Source organism: Acinonyx jubatus, chromosome A2 (genome assembly GCF_027475565.1).
Source record: "Acinonyx jubatus isolate Ajub_Pintada_27869175 chromosome A2, VMU_Ajub_asm_v1.0, whole genome shotgun sequence".
NCBI lineage: Eukaryota > Metazoa > Chordata > Mammalia > Carnivora > Felidae > Acinonyx > Acinonyx jubatus.
In genome coordinates this window covers 75,975,101-75,994,582 of record NC_069383.1, presented here as the reverse complement: position 1 = coordinate 75,994,582, position 19,482 = coordinate 75,975,101, and the positions used below count along the sequence as shown (strand labels likewise).

The following is a 19,482-nucleotide window of genomic DNA, read 5'->3' as shown; positions in this document are numbered from 1 at the left end:
CTTCATCTGTGGCTGCACTTGCTTTTTGACATTTTCTTTTTGTTCAAAGTCTCGGTGGAAATTTTTATGCAAGTTTTAATTGGCTATCTCTGTGAAAAGTGCAAGTTGGCAATGATTGTGGCTAAAGGCAAAACTAGTGTGAAATTGTTCCTGAGTCAGGGAACAGTGTCTTAGCAAAAATGGTCTTACAGCCATAAAAGGCAACCAAACCCTTCTCTTAGGAGGGAACTTCATTGGTTATAGCTAAAAATGAGGAAAGGACTATGGAAAAAGTAATCTACTTTTGTTTATATGTCTGGAAATGTCATGATTTCAGTGTATTTACAAACTGAAACCAAACATGGTAGAAAGAAGCAAAGTTTAACCCCAAACAAATAGTGTATTTTACCTTTCCCTTGGTTTGTTTCCAAATGACTTGCAAAATTTGATGGAGCTTGCATCTTCGTTATCTATAGTATCTCTAGGAGTTACTTTTTAAATGAGAAAACTCAGTAGAACCTGCAGATGATTCCAACACTGAATTTGTTGAATCTGTATTTATTTTACAAGGGCACATTCTAAAGAGGATGTGTTTTTGCTTGGCTCCCTGAGTAAAAATCAAAGAAAACTCTAGTGGGGGGGGCGGGGGGAAACCCCCCAAAAACAAAAACAGACTTGGACTCCCAGTTTTACCACCTTTTTACATTTTCCTTTGCACAGTAATTCTGATGGAGATTTTGCCAGATCCATCATGGAAATGCTAATTAAGGTCATTAGTATCCTCTGGCAGTCACTCACACAAGTTCATGATCAGACACTCAGAAGGCAACTTCTGAGGTCCATTTGCTAATGGAAACATGAACACTTTAGTCTGGAGTGCATGAAGAAAAGGAAGGAGTTTTGCAGCTACAACTAAAATTGCGGAGCCCAACTTAAAGGTCGTGCAGGCCTGTTTGGACCACACTTAATGTGTTTTGGGGTTCCAGGATCAGAAGAGCAGGGGCCCTGTCTGCTCTTGATAGAGCCGGCTGAGGTACCTATCTTTGTTAACTCCAGCTTATGATCTGCTGTCTGGAGTGAGACCCTGAGACCAAGGCCTTGTAAAGTCTTTTTTTCATACTGGAAAGAGAACTTTGCTCCTTTTAATTGTTCTTGGGGCATTATATACCCAAACACCAGGTTGGAATTGCAGCCATCTGAATATTCTCAAAAAGCATCGTTATCATTTGAAAACCAAGGAACCAAATGAGAGGTGGCCTGGAAAAAGCCACTTTGGAGGTGGGTGAATGAGATTACTGACAGTACTATGATTGGAAGGCCACTTCTGATCCACTTGGGGAAACCACTGGAAAGATTTTCCCTGCAATGTTGAATACATTCTAGAATGCCTCGAGCCTTGTTGTAGCTGAGTTTATTCTCATGTCATTGTACAGACTGCCTCATAATCACCCAACATCCATCCTGGTTTATTTGCCATAGTCACTTGCATTTGGAGGGTGAAGAACATCCTTGCTAAGCTTGTGCTGTGTATTTTCAGATTTTCTATCTTGTTCTGCTTTCTTTGTTCCTTCCATTGCTTTCTGCAGGTATTTAAACCCATGGTTCAAAAGAGACTATAATGTAGCTAAGTGGGTAGAAGATGTGAATAAAAACACTGAAGGACCATACTTTAGGTATTTTATAAATTAATTTTATATCCTTTTCAAACTCTCCCAGCACATACAAATACTGTAGTGTGACTGGCTCTCTATCTTGTATCTCCCAATACAAGTTCCCATAGGTGGAAAGGGTCCTTGTTTATTTGCTGCCTTTTGATCTCTGTTTCTGGCTTCGTGAGCAAGTCTAGTTTTTTGTTTTTTTGTTTTTTTTTCCTGAATGTTTCAAATGAAGCCATTTGAAAGGGTTGCCGTTTAGTGCATGTCCCCATCACCATCTTGAGCTTTTTTAGTAGCTTTATCTTCATTTTATGCTATGTAGTGTTCTGTGGGCATGAAACATACTTTCCACTAATAAAGAAGCACTATTAACGTGAACAATTTAATGTCTAGAATTTAGCAGTTTTATAGTGCATTTTTCCTACTTACTGCCTTAAGAGTGCATAGTGCATATCAGAAAACTTAAGGGAAAACATGAAAAGAAACTAAATGAAATGTAGTGGAATTTTACTTCGAGTAAAACCAGTGATTTAATGGAACTTAAAATTATCCAGAGAATCTTGACCACAAGAGAGTAGATTGGATGAATTTACGTTTCATTTTCAGTACAACCGTTTGCTCCCAGACAAGGGCAGTGCCGAGAAGTACTTTACAGATTTGCAACACAACATTCAAGGCTCTTTTTATGCTAGTAGAATGCTTGTTGTATAACACTTCAGACAGAGCAGGAAGCAGACTGAAAACATGTTCTTGGTTCACAGAAGAGCAGAGTATCCCTACATTTTAGAAACTCTAGAATTTACTCAATCCACTGTAGCTCAATCTAACGTCAGAGGTCAGAGAGAATTTCCAAGAGCTCTTAATGGCATTTTTTCACTCTTTCTAATACCAAAGTGATTTCCTAGAGGTAAATGTCCAGTTTATATCTGACTACTTTGTGAAGAACTAATGTAAAGAAGAAATATGGACTCAATTATGACCTCTTCTGAACACAATTAGCTTTCAGATTACTTTTTGTCATGACTTGGGTCAGCATTCAATAGATATCAAAATATGTACGTGTGTTTAACTCTCAGCACCCATATAAGGTGGACTTTCTCTTCCAGTGTACCATTTAGTTTAGACATGTATAGTTTGAGAAAATGATTAGACCTATTTGCATTTTATTTTGATCCATACATTTGCATATGCCCCAAGGAAAGCATAACCCTGCCTGCTCACAACAATATATCCTGCTTTTATACCCCATCTTTCCCTTCTGCCCTGTTCCTCTGCTTTTACCACTTTCTCACACTGAACCTCATACACATACACTCACATTCAAACATCCCACCCTCACCTGTAGCTCTCAAGATGGCCAGCGTCAGGAAGACAGGTAAGATTATTTTGAATGTTATTTGGAATCTTGGCTCACCTGCAGTCCTATTTCTCCTGTCTATCTTCCTCAGGCTTGTGGGCAGATTGTAATTTGTATCAGCCATGGAACCCAAACAGAATGACTTTGGTGGCATATGGGCTAGGACTTTTATCCCTAAATGGACCTAGCATCTTTGCAACACTAATTTGTGAAATGGTACCCCGGAAGAGTTGTTTCACCTCCCCTGGGTCAGCTGAGTAGTTGATGTGGCTCCCAGAGAAGAGTTCACATTTCTTAAAATCAGCACCCAGGTCTGCCCAGAAGCTGCATGACTAAACGCAATTTGGATGGGGAAATGCTTTAGCACCCCTGGTTGCACGTGCAAAGCTGCGAGGGCAATTTTAGAGGGTTTCTTTATCTCCTCTTTTAGAATTAGGTGTCACCTCCCACGGTGGATGGCAACATTATGAATTAATTATTAAAGTCCGCATTTGTATTTAAAGGCTAGATAAAATCCAGTGGAGGTTTATAATGTAACTCTCATTTTAGGATTAATAAGCATTATGTTGGTAGGACCTGAAAACCAATGCACAATTTTTGTGAAAGTCGTGAATAATTGAAGATGCCCCAGAGCTTTTAGCACAGTGATTCTAACACAACAGAGAGAATTTCATCCACCCTCCGTCCAAGCCAGTCCTTACATAGAGGGCCGAAGTGCATTCACACTTTGGCTTATGCTTTGCCAGCCCTGTGCTTAAGCTCAGATATGCTTCATCAGTCACCAGGTTATTTGGGATTCCCTCTCCTGCCAAAACACCGATGGGGGCGCAAAGGTCATTTTATTAATCACCCATGTGGTGTGGGCTTTGTGGCATCCTTAATCAAAACGCAGTGGGGACTTTGTGAGTGCTACAAACTGGTCCAAAGTATAGCCCAGCATTTAAAATACTACATCCTCATCACTATGAAGAGAAAAGCAAATGCCAGAAAGTTTTGAGTGATGCTAGTGCCTCAGCTGTGCTCCCTTACGCAGTTCTGTATCCGACACTGGTTGCTCAAATGGTTGCCAGCATACGCTCACATCAAGCAGGACAAGAGCATTATCTCCCCATACCTACACCCTGGGGGCAGTTCTGTTGGTGACAGTGCTTTCCAAGCTCTGAGCAGGTATCTTTTCTCTGGAGTATTATGCATTTGATTACTCAGAGTCCCATGATCTTACGGAAAATGCAGTAGCTCTGAAAAGAAACCAGAAATAATTATCCTGTATTGAGTGCCTGCTATATACCTTCATCTCTTACCACATCATGATATTTGGGCATTCTTACTCCCTTTCTATGGATAGAGGAAACTGAGACACAACAAGTAACTCAGGGTAGCACAGCTAGTTAAGTATAAGAATCAGAATTATCAGCTTGGCTGTGACTCCAAAATCTGTTCCCTTTCCACTTCTCTGTAATTACTTAAGAATAGCAGGGGGTATAGTGACTACTTAAATTCTATCCTAGGACACATTATAAATCCTTCTGGATTATATAAAATTTGCATCTGAACAAAGACAAGTGAGTAAGGGTGGACCCGTGTCCCTCATACGTGACTGGTGTGGTTTCAGCCATTCCTGGAGGGCAGAACTGAGCTCAGCGTGGCCTTACAGACATGTCTACAAAAGGCAAGCCCAGCAAGTCTCCTGTGGCCGCAAGATAGACCACAATCCATGGGCACACAGGCACACATTCATTGTTTAGCCTTAAATGGCACCCATTAAGGTTATTATGGTTTTTTAAAATGCTGTAATGATAATCATTAACATTTGTTCAAAGATTACTTTCTAAGTGAATGAGCTGGGCCAGTGCCTGGTTTTCAGTAAATGCCAGATTGGAACTACCAGGCAAGTAGCCAGGGTCAGAAAAGACCGTGGAGGCAGAAATCTCTCTTTAGACATTTGTTACAAAATTTTAGTTTGCTTTTATTTCCCTAAGCTGATTTACCCCACCTTGTTCTCTGCTCTTATTCTGACTCCTGTTCTGGTGCCGAATAACCCCTCAAAATAATATGCTGTCACACACCACCCAACCTCCAGGACATGATGCCCCTTGCCCCTACTAAAACCATCCTGCTTGGCTTTTCTTCCCCTCAGGGTCAGTCCAAAGTGTCAGCTAGCTGGCGTATTCATGTGAGAGGAAGTATACATGCAATCTCTTGGGGGATCTGGAGAATATCTTATGTTTTGTTTTCACTCACCATTGGCTTTGGCCCTGAAAAAATATTTGGAGGAAATATTCCAGCACCCCTCATTGGGATGGCCTGGTATGTGTGTAGAGCTGGTCATTTGGACTCATGGCCAAGTGAATGACTGGCATGACTGTGAAGCTGTAAGCTAACAGCTCATGCTATGGACACATCCACACTGTAGCAAGTTAAGAAGAGGACTCATTTTGCATGTTCCCCTAAAGTAAACAAGATTTATTTCTTTGTGTACCTGACTAGCTTTCCTGAACTTGGGTTTCTTACCAGTAGTGATTAGGCTAAAAATCTGAACCCAGGTTAACATCCCTTGTTTTAGAAATATGTATTTAAATATCTAAATACAAAAACTTCTCCTCATTCTACACACACTGAATATGTTTCTTAAAGGTCATAGTCCTATTGGCAGTGTTTTCTTAAAATTAAAAACATCCTTAATTTCTGCATTAGAAAAAAAATGCAGTAGTAATACACTGCCTTAATAGTCTTTCGAAGCATTTGAAGTACTTGTATTCTTAGTTTTACCCATCTGCTCTGTAGTGGGGAGCATCAGCACAAGAGAAGTCAAATATCTGTGATATTGTGACTATTCACACTGCTAGAACATTAGACCAGTTCACACTGGTCCTGGACATTTCCCAAAACTAGAAGAAGTGTTAGGAGTTACAGATTAAAAGCAAGTTAAAGCAGTATTGATTCTTACAGTTGAGCAAGAAGGGTCACTTGAATCTCAGGACTTGTAGGAAAAAGTATTTTCAAACGTCAGCTTGAATTTGGTGTCTATAACATGGAAGCCGGTTTGAAGACTACAGGAGAACTAGAGCAAAGCGTAATATATGGATGGGAACCAAAATTTACAACAAGGGGGAAAGAAGAACCCTCTTGATGCCTTTGCATGCAGTGCAGTGGATCTTCCCCTGCCCAGTACCGCCCTGCTGCTGACACTCCCAGGCTGTCAGTCCCCCCCAGCAGGTGAGGTGCCTCCTGCAGCAATAATACCTGTGCTCTGACGTGGCTGTGTAACCACTTCAGCGGTGTGGCTCACAGCCACCAGGCACTGAGAGCTGAGCAGTCATAGATGTGGAGTGGTAACATTTGTGAATGGATAGGTACTGCTGAATCAGCACATCTGTTTCCCTTTGATACGGTGTAAGTGAACAAACTCTCAGCTGTTTTTTTGTTTTTGTTTTTGTTTTTTTACTTTGAAGACAAGATAACAGATGTGGGCACTTCCTGTGAGCTCAGCCTAGTCACACATATTACCACTGCACAGGCAGAATACAGAAGAGCAGAATACATCACAACTCATGCGTATCTTTATACGGAATGTCTTCATGATGGAGATAATACACGTTATCTAAATAGGAAGGGTATTTGTGTTTTGTGTTCGTTTCAGTAAAATTCCAGTCACTAAAGTGTAGCCACCTTATTAGCATGACAAGTACACCCTACATGAGTTAGCAAGGTCTACTTCTGTGGCACAAAACCCTCCCTGTCCAGAAATGCTGATTGTAGGGACTGATCAGACCATTTTTGTATGTTCTCATCAGACTCGTTGTTTGGCTGGAACTCTGCACTCCTTACTGCTTGCATGTTTACTAATTTATTATTAAACCCCCTCTATTTGCCTTTGTTCTTTCACAACTAACACACTGGCCTCTGAATGCATGAGTTATGTGTAAACTGGTGTGTGACTTAGCAACTAATAAATGTATCAATTGTATTGTATTTTCAGAACTTAAAAATATAATTGGAATTACTGTACTAAAACACTTTTTACATTAAGTGGTAAACACAAGGCAGAATATTCCTATGTTGTACATTTAATTTACCATTATGAGCTCTTAGAATAATTTTGCCCCTTCTCCATTTTAGCTTTTTATCTATTCTATAGGAAACTTCATGATTGGCTTTTCTAGTTGAAGAGTCTGATTCTGTGTGCTAACATTTAAATAATCCATTGCAGTTATGACATTAGGAAAATAAAATTCCAGCATTCCAGTGTTGTGAAGAACAGAGAATCTCCCAGTAGTTAAACCTTTGCAGTAGTGGCCTATGAAAATTGCAATCAGAGGGATTGTTTTGAACCTACTTTTCAGATATTTGAAAGAGATGTTAGGCAGTCACATAGTATTTATTCCATGTGTTCTCAACATCTCAGGACTCTATCTCCTGCCAAGTCTCCTTCTTCATCAACTGGGTCTATTGCCTCCAGCAGAAAATACCCATACCCAATGCCTCCACTTCCTGATGAAGAGAAGAAAGTGAACCGACAAAGTGCCAGGGTATGTGGAATATACACTAATAGCCTCAGTCATTATCGTTTATCTATGAGTTCATGCTTTAAAAGAGAGACCTGTTTTTCCTTCTTTATAAAAAAAAAAGGGGGGGGGAAGATTTTCAAGATTCCATTGAAAAATAGAAGATTCTTGGGGTTTGGGGCTCAGATTTATATTTGCAAATGAGTTTAATTACTGAATTAATTCTAGTGATATTTGGTATGTTTTCATCATTCATTGCTATGTATTTATATCTTTTATTATACTTCGTAGCTTCTACATGACAGCCTGGAATAAACAAAACAGAATGTGTTTTGTTTTTATCAATTTTTTAATATACCTGGAAATGCCAGAGATGAAATAAACTAGCCTCATCTTCATGCCTAATTTGCTTACTCAGGCCTTTTACTGGCTAATAATACCCAATAGGACTTTAGAAATCAGAACCTGTGACAGAAAGTTAGACCAGTGGCTTAGAGGCAGGGTGGAATTTGGATACATATGAAAATCTCTAATATTGGGGCGCCTGGGTGGCTCAGTCAGTTAAGCGGCCGACTTCAGCTCAGGTCATGATCTCGCGGTCCGTGAGTTCGAGCCCTGCGTCGGGCTCTGTGCTGACAGCTCAGAGCCTGGAGCCTGCTTCAGATTCTGTGTCTCCCTCTCTCTGACCCTCCCCTGTTCATGCTCTGTCTCTCCCTGTCTCAAAAATAAATAAAACGTTAAAAAAAATTAAAAAAAGAAAATCTCTAATATTAAAAAAATGCGGCAATGGGTATGGTAAAATTTAGCAACCTCTTGTATTTTAAAAAGCCAGATTTATTTTACTTTTTTAACGTTTATTTATTTTTGAGAGAGAGAGAGAGAGAGAGAGAGAGAGAGAGAGAGAGAGAGACAGAGCACAAATGGGGGAGGGATAGAGACAGAGGCAATGGAATCCAAAGCCAGCTCCAGGCTCTGAGCTGTCAGCACAGAGCCTGACTCAGGGCTCAAACTCATGGACAGGGAGATCATGACCTGAGCTGAAGTCAGGCAATTAACCAACTGAGCCACCCAGGCACCCCTAAAAAGCCATATTTAAAAACACATAAGAACTGATTATATAAAAATATGGTTAACCATAAGTTTTATTTATTTATTATTTATTTATTTACTTTTTTTTTTAATTTGTCATTGGGTCTTCACATAGAAGAACCAATTCCTTTCTACTTTATTTTTTAAATGAAGTAATATATTACTATAATCTAGTAATATAATTTAGTATTGTCTGCAGTGTTATATTAGCTTCAGGTGTGCCAGAAGTTCCTTAATTACTGAGTCCTCTTTTATAACTTTAATTATGATTCTGCTCAGCCTCACAGTATTCCCAGAATACATCCATTATGTGAAATTTGAGAGGTAGTCGAATTTAGAGAGGCAGACTGGCCCTCAGAGAGGCTTAAATGAGAGATATCACTAAAGAATAATTACTTTTATTGTTATCCAAGTTCTGTTGTGGTCAGTTACAGTGTAATGTTGATCTTTTCAGAAATAATTTTGCAATAAAATAAAAAAAAAAATGGAGCTTTAAAAGCCCGGGCAGATTTATCTGCTAGTGGGTCTCGGGTTCCTAGGTTTTTTGGTGTAGAAAGATATTTCAGAGCCTCTTTGATGGCTTAAGTAATGGGGTTCAAGGTATACACGAATCATTCAAATTTTAACTCGATCCACTCGCAGTCAGTAAGAAAACTCGCTAAAAGCAAATTAGATTACTATGATCAAAAAGACTTTAAAACCAAGCAGTGGTGTTTTGTGAATTACGTGACAAGTTAGCTTCCCGTGTTCATATGGGTAATGGTAAAAGATGGAAAGGAAGAAGAAAATTCCGATTCCCAGCCCTCAGCTTTCTGGCTGTAAAAAACAGAATCGTTAATAGGCATCCAGTTGTTCATGACACGAGTATGTGGTAAAGAAATCCAAGGCTGTCATCCTTCCTCAGAGAATTGTCAAAGTATAACACCCTACTTTTTACCTCTGATAAATTGTTTACATTGCTGTTTTGCTCTGTCTACTTGGGGATATTCTCTCAGCTGTTGTCATGCCAGGGTGCAGGTTATTGTTCCCACAGGAAAGCCCTGAAAATGACAGCTCCCCAGAGGACATGGCCGGCTCGTGGCCTCTTCCCTGGGATGAATGGGGCGACAGTGAAGACTGTAACCCCGGGGACAGTGTGAAAGGCCCATGGCTCCATTCACCATGAACATCCACATGAGCACATAGCAGAATCCTGCAGAATAGGCAGCCCCCATCTCTGGGCTGCCTTGGAGGGCTGGGGAGTATCAAACAAGCAGATCTTTTTTACCAGCAACCCCTCCATTATAGTCATCTAGAAATTAGAAACGGCCACAGTCATGTCTGTTCCTAAAAGTGATGACTTGCAAAATTCTTCGCTCCTTTTTCCTCACTGGGATGATGGTGATCTTCAGGTTCCACCAGTGTCCCACCAGTGTCATCCCTCTGTTCCCCTTTCTGCAAGCTGTCACTAATTTTCTTAACCGTTTGAGAGAAAACTGGACTCACTGAAGCTGAAGCCTGAACCCTTTACCACTCCATACCATCATCTGAATGTCAATCCAGATGTTCTTACCCGGCAAACGTCCTGTTTAACCATTCATTTTCACTATTCTCCACCAACAGGGGTCATTCACACACACAATCATCCTTAGAGTTGAGAGATTTGTCCTCCAAAGGGGGAGAACACAGGCGGCTCTACCATAGTCTTTGTGGAGTAGCCAACGTGACTATTGAGAACAAGATTTCCATGAAGATTCAAGAGAACCTATTAAATAGGGAACTTACATAGAAACATCCACATAGTCACTTAGCCGTTTCTCCTTTTTCTGTCCCAGAATCTCATTAGGTATACAATGACATGCTCTAGATTTCAGTAAAAATGGAATTTGGATTAATTTGGATATAACTTAAGTCACACCGGTCTCTAGACTTTCTTTGTTCATGTTTATAAAAGTGTACCCAAATCATATTGCCTGGAAGCAATATTTTATCAGCCAGGTCTTCTTCGTCGTTGTCGTCATCTTCTTCTTTTTTTTAAGTAGCCACTCTGGTGAGCTGAGCTGCATTCATATTTGATCATTCCAAGGTTGTTTATGGTCCATTAAAGCAATTACTGAATGCTGTAGAAATTAGATATGAACAGGACAGTGTACAGAACTGGTGGGAGAGGTAAGGAGGGGAAGAGGTAAGGGAAGTAAGGAATTGACATCATGCCATGGGTGCTTTGTTTCCTGGGAAAGGACAATTTTCTAGGAGACAGTGATGGATTTGGAGAACAGATGGCCTGGTCATAGGCCCACAGCAGTGATTTCTAAGTGGGTGGTAGTGGTATTGATGGAATCACACTTTCCCGAGGTCAGTACTTCTCAGTACTGGCTGTACATGGGAATTGTTTGAAGGGCTTCTAGATTATGCTGATGCCTGAATCCCACCCAGAGACCCAGAGAGATTTTGAGTTAGTTGGTCTGATGAGTGGCCTGGGCAGTAGGATTTTTAAAACCTCCTCAGATCACTGAAATGTGCAGGTGGGTCGAGAACCACTACTCTAGAAGGCCATATCAGAATCCTGGGGAAAAGGAGTGTATATATGATTTTAAAAAATAATATTGTAAATTATTTTATTTCATTCGAGACATAATATTTAATCTATTCAAATTTTTGAGTAACAGTAAATAAAGATGTGACGGGTTTGGTATTAAAAGGTGGCAATTGCAAACAAGATTGAAACCAGATTTAGAGGAAGGAGAAAGCTAAAAATTAGAGCGTTTATTTTATCCATTCATCAGATGTCATAAGAGTGTGCTTCTACAACCACATAAGTATGGATGGAATCACCAACTCTTTTTCATCTTTTTCATCTTCATAGCTCAGAATAGTCCTGTTTCCAGTGCACTTGGATGGCTCAGTAAAGCATCTGACTTCGACTCAGATTATGATCTCATGGCTCGTGGGTTTGAGCCCCACATAGGGCTCTGTGCTGACAGCGTGGAGCCTGGAGCCTGCTTCTGATTCTGTGTCTCCCTCTGTCTCTGCTCTTCCCCTGCTCATGCTCTCTCTCTCTCCCTCTCAAATAAACATTAAAAAAAATATGCCTGTTTTCCTGCTTTCATAATGTGCAATTTTGCTTTTCTCTGTTGTGCAGCTATGGGAGACATCCATTTAAGATCCACTGTTTACATGTGATACATCAAAACTGTTTACTTCAACTTTTATAGAAACCCAGCCTCACGGAATCACTGCAAATCTATCTGCTCTTCAGACAATACAGACCCTCTGAGATGCCACAGAGGAGAGGAAGCCGAGTCTCACGTCTGGATACCATTTTCTTTTTGTCATTGGCTTAGGATTTAACTGAACCATGAAAAGAACTACTGAAATGTTACACTATAACATGGAAAAATAAAGGTACCGGTATGTTAATGGATAATCCGCATGACAGATACATGTAGAAATCTCACTAAAATTAACTCATGACCCAAATGTAGCAAGTTTCCTAAGGGACAATAGTGGATTCAGAACTGACATTCTGAAGCACATCCTCATTGTAGACAGTAATGCTATGTGCATGAAGCTTCTGTTTATTGCTTTCCACATTTAAGGAAACAACATCCCATAATAGAAACTAGCATGCAGGGCTAAGGCATATAGGATTTTTCTGCAGGACTTTAAAGCTTGAGAGGCCAATATCCCATATGCTTACTCGAAACATGTATCTTTATTTTTGTTTTTTTACTTTTCATATTTATATCAGCATACAAGGACAATTGTACATATGTAAACATTTTTAAAATAAAAAAAGCAACTGTTACACACAAGTGTATTTTGCCAAATGCCTAAAAATAATCAGTAACAGGCACATCGTCATCATCCATCAAATGGTCTTTAAAGATGATAAACAGATGATGTTGTAAATATAGTGGTCAGTGCCCTAAGTGTCTCTCTCCGTAATTGGTATTTGTCCTCCAAAACCTGTGATATCCCTTTAAGCTGTGCACAGCCTGGAGGCAGTTTTCTTGAGTGATTAATCGAACCAGAGAAGAAAATGCCCAGCAAATCTGGGGCTTCCACATTGGCTGGGGCAGGAGCTCAGTAGTGTAGCCAGTCTCTGGCCTCCAGGCACTCACTCTGAGGCTGATGGCTGCTCCCTGGGAGTCCTCCAGCCAGTGTCTGCCTCGGCAGCTGTTGTCTTTCAGTATCAGAGCACGCCTAGTCTCACCCTGGAGGCCCGTGAGCCCCTCAGCAGCACGTCCTGCTGACCTTAAGCAAGTGTACCAAAGACACGTGAGACCGGGGCCCCTGATACATTGATAGCTTCCGACTTGCCGACACTCTAACCCTTTGTGGCCTCAATTTTTGTTCTTTGACAAAACTTTTTAGCTACCTTTATCTGTAAGATGAATAGCTTGTTTTAATAAAACCAACTTTTACACTTTATCAAGGATATTTATCATCAGTAGGATGTGAGTCCAACAGGTCATTCCGCACTGATGTGGAAGCAAGGTGATGGAGGTTCTACCAACTGGGTGGGAAACCTCAACAGGCCACAGAGGGTTAGAAGAAACCTAAAGCCCCAAGTGTGCGGCAACTGTGAAGTTACCCAAACAGCTGGCAGGGGAAAAGATCTGATGTTTTGAACTCTTTTTTTTTTTTTTTTTTTTTTTAATCCATAGAAAAGTGAGAAATCTATGTTAAAGTCCCTTCTTTAAAACCAAAGTTGGATAGCTGTTACAACGCAGCTCTGTCATTCTAAAAGAAAACTTCCCTGGGAAAGACTACTCTAGTGAACTCCGAAATTGATGGGATCAATCCAATGCTTTGATGTGAAGAGTACTTCTGAATTTCCTCATTTTCTTTCCTTTTTCTTGAGAGGAATGGAATCTGCAGACAAGATTTCAGAAGTATTCTCCTAAATTTGATCTCTCCCAATAGTGTCCATGGTCAAAATCCATTTCATGTTCACATATAGTCATCTTAGATGCCCAAACTGCAGGGCCATGTTAGAGGCAGTATTTTATATTCTATGGTTTTTGTCTTCTGTAACGGACCTCTCTTCTGAAAGTCTTTGAAAATGTTTGACAAGAAATTTAATCACTCAAAACTATAAAGTGTTTGTAAATGGCATTTTTCATGACAGGAAGGGATGTGATTGTCAATACTACAATGAAATGATCCATCAGATTAAGATTTGGGTGAGTGTTGGGTGACAATGCCATGTAGCTCAAATGAAGGGCAGGAGGGCAGACAGATTTAAAGATGTAGCAAATAAAGTGGCTTTTGACCAAGATCACTTTAATGTGCACTGAATATTTTCTGGTATTGAGTGTATAAAATGCTAATGTTATAAGATTTATTTTGACTATAAAAGAGTTTATAGATTTGAATGTAAGGTACCTTGTGTAAATATGCTTCCTAGTTGTGGTTACATAAACCCTAATTTGAAAGAATTTACAAATGGGGAGCTACTTGTCAACAGATTCCCTCCCATACACTTTCCTTACTTTCTCAATTATTTTTACATGAAAACTATTATTTCAAGTAAAAGTCATTGTAACATGTCTTTTGTAAGGCATAGTTATTTATAGTCAGGCTCCTTGATAATAACCTTCAGGTGGAACTGAATGAAAAGCATTTGTTTTATTTGCAGGAAGATTATGATTTTATGGTAGCTTTAATGTTCTGTTCTGGGTATCTGCCTAAGAATGTTTGAACATTCTTACAGCCATTTGCAGAATTCTCTGACAAGTTTATAATCTTAGTGGCTACTTTTGAGAAATACCTATACAGGTACTCATGGTTGGTATTTAGATGTATTAAATCTAAATATTTATGACTTTTCATCCACTGAAACAGGAAAATGGACCTATGGCACTAAACACAAGCACAGCATTAGAACTTTTTAATATATTTTGGAGAGGAACTTTGAGGTCATCAGAGCGGTTTGTATCACGCAACTAATATTTATAGCCCCCAGTCAATTATAGAACTCTGATGCCAAGCAGAGAAGAGTGGTTCATTGGCCTTTCTCTTCCATTGTATGCCTTTTTCTTTTCTTTCTAAAGTTTTTTGCATAGATAAAACTTCAGATTGACAACCGTGCTGCCTGCAATGGTCCATTTGTCCATAGACATTGCAGTATAGCAAACTCTGACTTAAACATTGAAATCTCTTTATTAAGAATGATAACAAGGGGGTGGGGGTAAGAGGGAGCCCCTGAAGGAACTGAGGTCAGACTTACCGGTCTGTGTCCAGCCAACTCTTTCTTTAGTCAGGAAGTAGCGTCCTCCTCAGGAGTCCCTCAGCTGGAAAGTGATCCCAGGTCACGTGCAGCCTGTGGAAAGGAACCCACTCAAACAGCACAGCATAGTGAGGGCCTTCAGTTTACCTTAGTTGCTCTATAGTTTAAAGAAACCCAGGGCTGTTCTTTAAAAATTTTTGACTAATAAAGTAAATGTAGGGTTGGAATGTCAAAAATACTTGAGATAGGTGCTTTATTAAGTGATACTAGTTTCTTTTTCCCCTGGCTTTAAAAAGGCTTTTAAAATTGTCTTTATGTATAAAGTCAGTCTGGTATAGATTTCTGTGCATAAGATAGATAGGGTTTCTAAAAGAAGTTGCTGATAAAATTAGATCTTTTGTGCACTTCCCAAAAAGGACTATTTATGTTTGATTTTCATCACAGCCTTACGTTTCTGTTGTTGTTGTTGTTGTTGATTCCCTTGCAAATTTGCATAATTTAAACTGTCAATTGTCCCAGATCTCTTTACCTTTTGCTTTTTTGGACTTTGTTCTTTACTTTTTAGTTACCTATGGGCTGGAGGAGATGCGGTATTTCTATGCCCTCCTTTACAAAATCAAGCGTGTTTATTTCATCCATTCTTCATTTCCTGTTGTCATGTACTTCTACTTTAACTTATATATTTAGTGTTTTAATGTTTCCTCATGTTATTCAACATAATAAATCCTTACCTAAAGAGAAGACTATTTTACTTTATTTTACTTAAACGTAAAGGAAGGGTAGTTTATTGGGAGGATACCGAGTAGCTGGCAGTGCCGAGATGTGGCACTCAGTGGACTGAAGGAACGAAGGGTGGCCAGCCGCTTGCTGCCACAGCCTGACTAGGACACCACTGCCAGCTGCTGTCAAGGGCGCCCCCTTGGGCAACGTATTATAAATTCCATCCTACCAACTTGGTAAGTTGCCATCAGTTTTTCATGAAATGTTCTGACTTCCACTGGCGGCATAACATCTACATTTCAGGGTCCTGATGGTCCTTTTCCTTTTGCTTCCGTTTTCCCCTAAAATTGCTACGCACATTTTTGTTGTTGTTCAATGGAGTCAAGGTGAATTTCTCATTCTACTAGCTTAAAATATATAAAAGGCAGATATTTCTGTGGAATAGGGCTTAATTTGAGGCTTGTTAATTTTTTGTTGTTTTTCCCCTCAGTTATTTTCTGAATGGATAAAAACTGTTCTGATTTTGGATGCAGCACGTTTCCTCCTGGCATAGGAGCACTAAGCACTTTCATAAACAGCTTCCCCTGTTGGATTGTGAGGAGCCCACACTGCTCTTATGAATCCGTTAAGAGGCAGCAGCCCACGATCTGAGTGTCTGTATGCGTGTGTGCACACGTGCACAGCCTCATGTGCTAGAACTCTGGGCACATGCTGATAGCATATGCTGTGCAGGCAGGTGCCTTTAATTCTGAGAGCAGCTTTCCCAGATGTTCATCAAATGAAGATACAGCAGGACTTTAGAAATCAGGGCATAGTATTTCTCTTCATGTTTTATTCATGGCTTTGTCAGAGCCCCTAACATGGAGCACCATCTGGTTCAGTTTATAAGTAGAAAAGCAAAACATTCAAAAACAAAAACCTGCCTGGCATTTTTGTCCTTTATCTCCAGGACCTGACAAACAGTAAGCATCCTCCCTACGGAGTCTGAGAGATGCTTCCAAACCCTTCCTACTCCTCTTCAGTAGCTTGCCAGCCCTTTTCTCCTCACTGTCGTGGAGGTAAGTCCCTTCTTGGCTAAACTGGCACTGGGGAGAACCACAGGGTGAAGAATAGGAGGAAGAGAGGCACCTTTAGTCTTCTCTCACTGGCAACTGGGCATGGATTATGCAACATTTAGAAGTCACTAAGAGATTGGTCCTCGGGTATATTTCAGGATGGAGGGGGGATAGAAAGTAGTGAGCCTTGGGAGGTCACGGGGTATTTAGTCTTGACACAGGAGCAGAATGGAGACGCACATGAGCCCAGAAGCCAGGTGTGCAGAAGGTGATCAGTGGGGATGTGGTGGGGACAGAGGGGCTGAGTGCCTAAGACAGACTGGTATACTTTGCAGTTTTACTGAGTGTTGGCTCTATAAATACTTTATGGGCCCAGTACATGTTGGGCCTGTCACCCTTGCTCAGTGTGTCCCTATTGAATTGTTCATAAAACCTGTATTGAATGGAGACGTACTTCAAGGCTGGCAGAGTTTTGCTCCAGGGCACCATTATTTCATGTGTTTAGGTATCCTTAAAATCAAAACCAGGGAAAATGTAGGGTGGCTTTTTTTTTCTTTTTTTTTTTTTTACAAAAAGGCATACAATGAGACTAGCAATCTTAAGATAATGCACTTACAAAATCATCAGTAAAGTTTTCAAAGAGTTTATGAAAAGGACATTTTCCTCTCAAGTTAAAAAAGTGTCAGATGTGGATTTTTTGTGTTGTAATGGTCAAACTCTAAAATAATGCAAATAGCCCCCAAATCTTTAAACATAGCGGTGCTAAGTTCTACCAGATAACACATTATGGAAAGTGCTGATATGAATTAATAATTTATTCAGTTATGATACAAGAGTTCTTGCTAAGTTATACATGTATATCACTGCCTGATTAGAAACCCCACTTTCTTTTCTAATCTAGCACAAAATCTGTGATTCTACAGCCAGTCTTTTTAATGGGTAAAAATGACCCAACACCTTTGTTTTATATGGGAAACTTTTTTTTTTTTTTTTAACACTAACTTCTAAAGTGCTTAACAAAAGGTTTATTCAGGATAACTAAGCACGTATGTCCTTTTTAAACTTGCTGGAAGAGACTTACCCCTCCAATCTAGCATCCCAAAAAGACAACTTCTTTTAGGAACTGGGCATTCTAACTAAACATAGCAGCTTATATGTTAGCCAAGGTAGGTCTGCGCTAGTGTTTTCCACAACCATCATCTTAAGGGGTGATGTCCATCTACAGATAGTGGAAGCCACTTCATGGGGAAGTGTTATTATCGGCATGATTTCACTTTTGGTAACCAGGTAATCCTGTGTATATACCTAAGATTGGCTTCATTTTAATATATTCTCTCTGCTCCTCTGCACTTCAGGTCTTCAGCTATTTTAAAAATTGGGTTTTGGCAATCACCAACTGAAATGTTTATGGCAACTGCTTTCCTGAGCAAGCGTGATGTGTTTTATGGCTGTTCAAATTATCAAGTTGTTCTTATATTGTAGGTATACAAAAACCTTAACTGTTTTTAAAGGTCACTGTAACTTGAGGTTCAAATTTCTGGCACAATTTTATTTGTATTCACTTCTGAAGCTAAAAAGATACCACAGTTTTCTATGTTACTCTCATTGTAACATCAATAAAGTGACTTTCAATAAAAGATTTTATGTTATTTTGATGCCTGACTCCCTTTAATCCTGTTTTTTCTCCCGATCGTGGTTTCTCTTTCAGAAGCATGAGAAATACAGAGATCCTGTAGCAAAGCCTGGTTGCTCACTTTGTTGGACAGTTTCCTCAGCTGAGTGACAGGTGGAGTCTCCCGTTATCCACTTGCCTTGCCTCATAAGCACTTCCTCTCTGACCCTAACATGGATCTGTTTCCTGAATCCTGACCCAGAGCCCAGGCAGTGGTGCTTATTTAATAGAATAAGTTCACCTGTGTTAGACTCTAAAGTATTGGGCCTTGGATGCACTTGGCTTAGGTTCAGGAGATTCACTGCCTAAAACACTGGTCCACCTAGCTGTTTGTCTCTCACAGAGCCATTTCATCCTCTGGTCTTAACCTTGACACCTGCTGTTTCCTTGCCTTCAGCTCACAGTCTGCTGAGGAAAAAAGTAGTTGTAAGTAGTCAGACTACTGGTTTTTTTTAATTATTATTTTTAATGTTTATTTTTGAGAGACAGCAGGACCGCAGGAGGGACAGAGAGAGAGAGAGGGAGGGAGACACAGAATTTGAAGCAGGCTGCAGGCTCTGAGCTGTCAGCACAGAGTGCGATGCAGGGCTCGAACTCCTGGAGAGTGAGATCATGACCTCAGCATAAGTCAGACGCTTAACCAACTGAACCACCCAGGCACCCCCCAAAGTAGTTTTAACGTGAGAATAACAGAAGTCATTGACTAGAGTTTGTATGTTTATTAGATTAAAAAAAATTTAGGATTACATATAGCTCCATTTCTTATATTTGTAATATTTTAGGCATAGAAGAATTCAGATGAACACTGAAACAGTAACACACGCAGGTGAGCAAAAGCAAAGTCTAGTTGGGATAGCACAAGTTTTAGCTCACATGCCTCTCATGGACAGACAGTACCACCTGGAGCATCATGCTGAAATGCAGTCTCACCTCCACTTTGGCTCAAAGGGAGAGAGGACTGTGGCTAATTATATAGGGCTGCTGTGGTATAAATCCGGCTTCTGCAGCCACATTCCAATGGAGTGCGTCAAAACTGGTTACATATAGGTACTTTATAAATCATGAATCTCCTGAAACAGAAGACTAACTCACATTATCTCCAAAGATGAGTTGGCATTTTTTGAGGAACTTTGTCTCTAAATAATTGAAGTAGTCAAGCTCGGGCTCACAGCTTGACCATACTCCAGCTAGATGCTTTTAAGAAGAACAGATCAAGAAACAGTTTTAAGAATTGGG

General features: G+C 40.0%; 1 protein-coding gene across 28 annotated transcripts in view; it reads left to right on the top strand.

The window, feature by feature from the left end:
* ADAM22 (ADAM metallopeptidase domain 22) overlaps nucleotides 1-18,229 on the top strand; it is a 234,883-nt gene extending 216,654 nt beyond the window's left edge. For 8 of the 28 annotated variants that reach the window (XM_053218499.1, XM_053218496.1, XM_027071833.2 and 5 more), the window contains 2 exons: nucleotides 7,397-7,520; nucleotides 11,707-11,916. In XM_053218499.1, coding sequence (XP_053074474.1) covers nucleotides 7,397-7,503 — 107 coding nt within the window. In that variant the 3' untranslated portion in view covers nucleotides 7,504-7,520; nucleotides 11,707-11,916. Of the gene's footprint in view, nucleotides 1-1,158; nucleotides 1,258-1,565; nucleotides 1,653-2,979; nucleotides 3,010-7,396; nucleotides 7,521-11,706 lie in introns of those variants that run through there. The other 20 variants (XM_053218484.1, XM_053218489.1, XM_053218487.1 and 17 more) reach the window with 11 other exon arrangements.
* Nucleotides 18,230-19,482: the final 1,253 nt, after the last annotated feature.